The sequence below is a fragment of the Branchiostoma belcheri genome, unplaced genomic scaffold (assembly GCF_001625305.1).
Source record: "Branchiostoma belcheri isolate BF01 breed outbred unplaced genomic scaffold, Haploidv18h27 scaffold119, whole genome shotgun sequence".
In the NCBI taxonomy this organism is placed as follows: Eukaryota; Metazoa; Chordata; class Leptocardii; order Amphioxiformes; family Branchiostomatidae; genus Branchiostoma; species Branchiostoma belcheri.
This window is the reverse complement of record NW_017802591.1, coordinates 61418-69109: the sequence shown is the minus strand read 5'-3', so window position 1 is coordinate 69109 and position 7692 is coordinate 61418. Positions and strand designations below refer to the sequence as shown.

The 7692-nt window shown below is 45.3% G+C and overlaps 2 protein-coding genes across 2 annotated transcripts in view; both read left to right on the top strand.

Moving 5' to 3' along the window:
- LOC109462561 (dorsal-ventral patterning tolloid-like protein 1) overlaps window positions 1–1253 on the top strand; it is a 36818-nt gene extending 35565 nt beyond the window's left edge. Inside the window, exons 4-5 of the mRNA XM_019759115.1 lie at window positions 621–736; window positions 1125–1253. Of these exons, the coding sequence (XP_019614674.1) occupies window positions 621–736; window positions 1125–1253 (245 nt within the window). The remainder of the gene's footprint in view (window positions 1–620; window positions 737–1124) is intronic.
- A 2464-nt stretch (window positions 1254–3717) lies between these two features.
- The window catches only part of LOC109462560 (scavenger receptor cysteine-rich domain-containing group B protein-like), a 10958-nt gene continuing 6983 nt past the window's right edge, over window positions 3718–7692 (top strand). Inside the window, exons 1-3 of the mRNA XM_019759114.1 lie at window positions 3718–4168; window positions 5484–5675; window positions 5830–5949. Of these exons, the coding sequence (XP_019614673.1) occupies window positions 3718–4168; window positions 5484–5675; window positions 5830–5949 (763 nt within the window). The remainder of the gene's footprint in view (window positions 4169–5483; window positions 5676–5829; window positions 5950–7692) is intronic.

Below are 7692 nucleotides of genomic sequence, written 5' to 3'. Positions count from 1 at the left end.
GCCACAGTTCCAATCCTGCATGCAGGCGGTTCAGGGTATCGGTCGTGTGACTGAAGATGACAACACCATTCGGCAGCAACCTGAATGACCGAGCAGTCTATTGAGGGAAGCACTGCTCGCTCCGGAGCACGGAGGCGGACCTATAAAAGATGGTCCAAACAAAGCTCATCTTCAACCTACCCAGTTGGCTAGCCGCGGCCAACGGGCATCTTCTCAAGCGGTCGAACAAAGACAAGAAACAGAGGCTCCATACTTGCCCATAAAGGTATGACAGGACCCATACTAGCATGTTGGAATATTAGGACCATGCTAGACTACACGGACGATAACCGCCCTCAACGCCGATCTGCCCTGGTTGCACACGAGCTCAGCCGCCTAAATATCGACATTGCTACTCTCAGTGAAGTTCGACATCCAGACGTCGGTAGCCTCAAGGAGCAGGGTGCAGGCTACACCCTCTACTGGTCAGGCAAGCCACAGCCAGAGCTACGTCTTTCAGGAGTGGGCTTCATGATTGAGAACACCATAGCCTAAAAAATGGAGAACTTACCAACAGGTCATTCTGACCGCATCATCTGCATGCGCCTGCCTCTGACAAAGAAACACGTTACCCTCTTTAGCGACTCTCCAAGCAGACCCAACCAACAAGGACAGGTTTTACACCGACTTGCGCAGCCTAGTGCGGAACACCCCTGCAGGTGACAAGGTTATTGCCCTTGGGGATTTTAACACCAGAGTGGGCCGAGACTCAGTAGCATGGAAATGTTCCCTCGGAAAGCATGGCGTTAGGACTCCAACGACAACGGGCGTCTCCTGCTGGAATTCTGCACCGAGCTGCAGTTAGCCATCACAAACACCGTCTTTCAACAGAAAGACAGTCTCAGGACAACCTGGATGCATCCCCGGTCAAAGCATTGGCACCTCATAGACAACATCCTTGTCCGCCAACGAGACCTGCGGGATGTCTTGCACACTAGAGTGATGCCGAGTGCAGAATGCCACACAGACCACCGCCTGGTACATTGCAAACTAACCCTTCACGTCAAGGAAAAATCTAAACGCGGAGGTCCTCCTAGGAAGAAACTCCAAATGTAGTGAAGGCTAACCTCCAATCCCACCTTCAGTCTAAGCTGGAAGGTTTGGACTGCCCTACAGACTCCTGCCCAGAAACACTCTGGGCTCAACTGAAAAATGCCGTCCTGAAGTTCTCGGAGGAAGTCTTAGGTTTCTCTGGGAGGAAGAGCAAAGACTAGTTCGACGAAAATGACCAAGAAATCCAACAACTACTGGCAAACAAGAGAGCAGCTCACCAGGCACATCTCGCACAGCCTTCCTGCCCTGCAAAGAAAGCTGCCATGCAGCAAACTTCAGCGCAGTTTACGAACCATGCAGAACACCTGGTGGACCCATCTTGCTGAGACAACACAGCTTTGCGCCGATATCGGTGACTAAAGGGGCTTGTACGAAGCCCTAAAGGCGGTCTACGGCCCCACTCACCAAGTAGTAGCTCCTTTGCGCAGCACCGACGGCCAGACTCTCCTCACGGACAAGGCGTAAATCTTGAACCGCTGGACAGAACACTTCCAAATTCTCTTCAGCGCCAATCGTACTGTTGTTGACTCTGCGCTCCAGCTTATACCACTTCAACCAACAAAGGAGACCTGGATTTAGCGCTGACCCTCGAAGAGGTCATCAAAGCCACGAAAAAACAGAAAGCAGAAAAGTGGAAAAGCAGCAGGTGTCGATGGCATACCTCCAGAAATCTGGAAGCACGGAGGCGCAGCATTGCACTCCAAACTCCATGAACTCTTTGTGTGCTGCTGGGAACAGGGAAAGCTTCCCAAGGACCTCCGAGACGCTGTCATCGTCACCTTATACAAGAACAAAGGGAAAAAGTCTGACTGCTCGAACTACAAGGGGATAACTCTCATTTCAATCGCAGGTAAAATCCTGGCAAGAGTTCTCCTCAACAGACTGGTTCCTACTGTTGCAGAACACCACCTCTCAGAGAGCCAGTGCGGCTTCCGAGCCAACAGGGGTACCACCGACATGGTCTTTATGCTCAGGCAGCTCCAGGAAAAATGCCGAGAACAGAATAAAGGACTGTACATCAACTTCGTAGATCTGTCAAAGGCGTTTGATACTGTGAGCAGGAAGAGCCTGTGGATGATCTTGGAGCGTCTGGGCTGTCCCCCGAAGAGGAAGAAGAGTAAGTATTGTGGGAAGTGGGGTAAGTGTTGGTGAGTACAGGTGAGTATTGGGGTATAGAATATGAGATTGAGGAGCGTAAATAAGGGTATTAGGGTAGAGCCCCGTCTTTTACCACCCATATCTTAAGCCGAACAGAGGACATAGTGCGCGAGATTTGGTACTATCCCGAGCCGCTATGCACTATGGGAGGGGGAAGATATCAATCACCCACACATGCCAGTTGCTGTGTAGCAAGGTAGGGTAAGAAAGGTGAACCATTGCGCGATGGAAGGTTTGAGAATACAGGGGATCTGACGATGCTGCTCTTGTAGCCCACACCTAATCTCCAAGCAGATCTTTCGGTGGCAAGACAGTATCCATTGGCCAGAGGAGTGTCCATTAGCCACCGAAGATCTGCCTGCACTCGAACAGGGAGGAGCACTTCTTTTAAAAATGGTGTTGCTGCCACTCCTCGTGCCCCTATTAACAGATATCAAAAATTTGTCGTGCTAAGATTTTTACAAGCGGTTTATGGCTTAAATCTGGGACACATGCATTCACTGGCGCACATCTCAGTGGGAGTTCTCACCTAACCTCGTCCAGATAATACTGTATGCTGGTACTAAAGTATGTTGGCTCTAACATAGAAATGTCAATAACTGGGGTCCTTGTGGTTCAAAACCGCAGATATTACAAAACATATGTTGGACCTTCTTCTCCTTTAGTTAAACTGTCCAAAATAACAGTTGGCGAGGGGAACCTTACAGAGACTTCCTGTAATGCTCAACCAGCTGGCCCACTAGGAGGGCAAGAGCCTTGCCTGGTGGTCAGGGCAATAAACTACTTGGCAAAAACATTTTGATCAGGCAACAACTAGGTGTTAATAGCCTTTGACGCTTCGACTGCAGGCAGATCTTCGGTGGCTAATGGACACTCCTCTGGCCAATGAATACTGTCTTGCCAGCGAAAGATTTGCTTGGAGATTAGCCTACATTGAGTTCGTCATGCAGCGTGTCCAATCCAAATTCTTCGGTCTCGAAGTTAGCCTGAAGAAGACAGAGGTTCTTCAACAGCCTGCCCCCCGAAAGGAGTACCGTCCACCCTGCATCAAGATTGGTGAGAAACCACTGAAGGCTGTACATCAGTTTACTTACCTGGGGAGCACCATCACACCTGACGCAAAGATTGACAAGGAGGTCGAAAACAGACTCGCAAAGGCCAATAGTGCTTTTGGAAGACTCCACAGTCGTGTCTGGAAGAGCAAGCATCTGAAAAAAGACACCAAAATCATCGTCTACAAAGCCATGGTACTGACTACCTTTCTGTACGGTTTAGAGTCGTGGGTTACCTACAGACACCACCTACGTCTTCTAGAACGTTTCCACCGGCGTTGTCTCCGTTCCATCCTTAAATCCACTAGAGTGATTACGTCACAAATGTTGAGGTGCTGGAGCGAGCGGGGATCCTCAGCATCGAGGCCATGTTGCAGTGAATACACAGTTGCGATGGGCAGGGCACGTCTCTAGAATGGAGGACCATCGTTTGCCCAAGATTGTCCTCTATGGCGAACTCTCCACCGGGCACCGGAACAGAGGAGCACCAAAGAAGAGGTTAAAGGACAGTTTAAAGAAATCTCTGTCTTCGTGCAACATCGAGAATCGTCAGTGGTCAGTTCTTGTCACAGACCGAGCTGCTTGGCGGATTAATGTTCACGACTCAGTCTCTGCCTTCGAGAGGAGACGCAGAACTGCCCTCGAAGATAAACGCAGTAAGAGGAAGAACACCAGACTCGTCAGTCGTCACTTACCTGGAGCCACTGTGGCCGAGTATGCCGGTCACGCATCGGACTTGTCAGTCACCAGCGGGTGTGCAGCAGGAGAGAGAAGGGCCCCTGACAATCTTCGGATACGAAGCCAAGCCAAAATAGACATCAGGGTTGCTGATTCTGTAACCGGTTATAACATGGAGCGCAGTGCCTGTATCTTTATGATATTGGTAGGTAGGAAAAGGAAGGTCAGGGTCTATTTTGGGTACTCTGGAGTTTTTGTGAGGTACCACACTGCAGCGTGGAACATGGTATGATATCTCGTGCTGTGGACATGCTATGGTCTTTATTTATGAGTGGGAAATAGCAACATAGGTGCTAGCATAATAAGTATCTGGTGTGGTTTTCAGCGAAATAGCTGCTTTTTTAGAGCTGTTGTGGTAACCGTTATGACGGAATGTGACTAGAAGGGATACCTTTTGATGTTTAAGCATAAAAGTTCATCTGTGTTGCTATACTTCATTATGACCAAAAGGGCTAAACGTTCTAGCCAACACTGAGTAAATTGGGGCTTGGGACCCAAAGTCCCGGAAGCTGCAGCTGCAGCCGTGAACAAGGCTGACGGAGTCGGTCGAAAATTTGGGTAAGTCCCAATTTACTCAGTGTTGTCTAGAACGTTTAGCCCTTTTGCCGTTTTGGTCATAACGTTTGATGTTGTGGATGTTTTTTTTTTCCTTTTTGGCTAATGTTTTTTTTTTATTTACATTTTTAGTAGGTAGCTTGTAGTGTGGATAAAAATGTTAAGTTCGAATCTGGGCATTCTAGTGGCTTCCTAAGGTATTGTAATGGCACTTATAGGTTTGACATTTAGTTAGCTTCGAATGTAGATTCAGTATTGGAAGTAACAGATGACCGGCGGAGGGGGTGGGGCAGATGACCGGGTGGGGGAACAGATGTTTGGCCGGGGGAACGTCCAGCAGATGTTGACTTCTGTCTAGAGACATATTTTTCCAATGCGAGCATAAACAGTAGACCGCGACCTCCAAAACCGAAAAGACATTCCCATTAGTGACGATAATGACATCAAGCATCGTGACTTTTTCCGTATTCGTGAAACGTGTTTTTCTGTATTCCGACTTATGTATCACACGCATCCTTTGGCTCACAAACCAGCATAATAAAAGTCAAACTATATACACCACATCTCTGACAACCTAAAGTCAGGAATGACGAAGGTTTGAAGTCATTGACATCTTGTATGGTTATGGGTTATGTGCTTATGAGAAAATCCATACTGGGGAGTTAGTCTTTATTGTGTCGCCCTGGACATCAAAGTCTGTACTTTAAAGTGTTTTTTTTTAATATTCAAAAACATATTTTGAACATGGACAGAATTTTGTGCTGTGCTTGAAGCACTGCAAATACCAAATGTAAATTGTTTTAAGCAATGTACCTAATATATATTAGATCAGCTAAAATGTATTTCATTTGTCTGCCAACCACACAACGACCTTCTCCTTATTTTTAGATTCCAGCAGAATCCGTCTTGTCGGAGGTTCCGGTCCAAACGAGGGGCGTGTGGAAGTCCGGCCGTCCGACAGTTTCAGATGGGGCACAGTTTGTAAGAACGGTTTCGACTTGAAGGATGCAGAAGTTGTCTGCAGGATGCTGGGCTATGCGAATGTATTTACAGTGCGCTCTTATGCTTATTTAGGCACAGGTACGTTTTGTGTCTCAAGCACCACTTTCATTTGATCATACCGGTATTGATGATGATGCTGCTTGCAAATACTTCAATAGAAAGGGTTTACATTGCAACCACTCCGTCTGATCTGACTACATTAGCACGTTAACTTTTTTACCCCTAGGAACAGGGCCAATCCACCTAGACAACCTACAATGTGATGGGACAGAGAGTAGCCTGTTTAACTGCTCGCACAAGGGATGGGGGATTCATGACTGTGAGCATAGGGATGACGTCGGCGTTGTCTGTGGTACGTGAACAGAAACTCTATTCCTATTTCCATGTGCATTCTGATCCTCAGATATGAATAACGTGACTTAAAACAAGGTGTACCATCATCTTTCCGTACTTCTCCATTAAAACCTAATCAGGGGTATTGAAAGTTCCATGTGTAGTAGTGCCTCAAGCTCTGTGTATGTATCTCTTGCATTCGACCTGCCGGTTAGGCCATGTTGATTTGATGATATGGATGACATCCGCGCGCGCATGAATTTTCGGCCGTTTCAAAAAAAGTTTTCTTCCATACTGTAAATCGTACAAAACAGTTGCAAAATGAGCAAAATATAACATAAGTTACAAAAAAATTAATAAAAACTATACCAATGTCGTAAAATGCCAAAATCAAACGAAAAAAGACGAAATTGTAAAGAAATGAACTTGAAGACTAGATTATTCGCCAAACCATATCCTGTGCCATTTGCTCAACGCTCATGACCACGTAGATTTCATAATGAAAAGACCCTTTTTTTGTCCAAACTTTTTTTTATTCGCACGCGCGCATCAGTTTTGGGGCTCCCGGAGGATGCCATCCATATAATCAAATCAAAATGGCCTTATGCTGAAAAAAGGGAAAAAGTTTAATTCATTTTACATCCGCTGCCTCAGGCTACCGTCAAATTATCGGAACTTTTATCAACATTGTATATCAGACATTGTGGACAAATGTTCCTGCAGGGCATTTCTTATAAGGACCTGAATTACTAAACGTGTTTTCACTTAACCCTACCTAGACCGGGGGGGGGGGGGCTAAAAGTGCCCGCGGCAACTTTGATGTCACCTAGCGTAGAACGGCCAAACTTGGTGACTTTTCCTAGAATATTGTTGGCAACAATTCTCTATCAATGGAATAAGATTTAAAAAATTGTGTTGCCATGGCAACGGGTTTCTGACAGGCATTTTTTGCTAAATTTAGTACTTTTTGTTTCAACAATAGAATTTTATGGGTTTTATGTCAAGTTACTCATGGTTTCTAATATTAATAACATCCCATATAATTTTATGTAAATTTTATTATTAAATATGCATAATTTATGCTAATTTGATGACGTCATTGGCCAAAATCCGAGATGGCGGACCATATCATTAGAACAGGTATATACAGGTTATTTTCATTAATATTTCATCAATACTTCCATTCTTTTTACAAAAAGGTTTAAATGAAGGTCTTTAGTATGTTAACGATGTATTTTAGGCTTTATCATGAAAAAAACTATTTTTGAAAATTCAAGATTGATGATCCAAGATGGCGGATATCTTAAATATGCATGACGTCATTTTATGACGTCACCGGTGTTGTTATGGGCAACATAGGACTTAGTACACCATAATATTCTGTCATAAACACTTTTGGTACAGTTATGTTGAATACCATTTAGTTTCAGGGAAAAACCTATTTAGACGGTTTTGGCCAATAAAATCACATTAATGACGTCATAATGACGTCATATTACATCATAACGACATAAAATTGTAGATATGATAAATTTTCACTAGTACACCATTCTACTAAAAATTTGGTGGTCATACGACATACCGTTCGCGAGGTTCGTTAGGGGGGGGGGTCAAAAGAGCCCCCCCCCCGGTCCCCCCCATGTCAAAAAAAGCCCGGTCTAGGTAGGGTTAATCTCGGACGAAAGAAATGCATCCAAGTTCGGTGTTGGATTTTTGCTATCAACACGATGCAATAAAACAACTATAAGCAACACGAAACGTG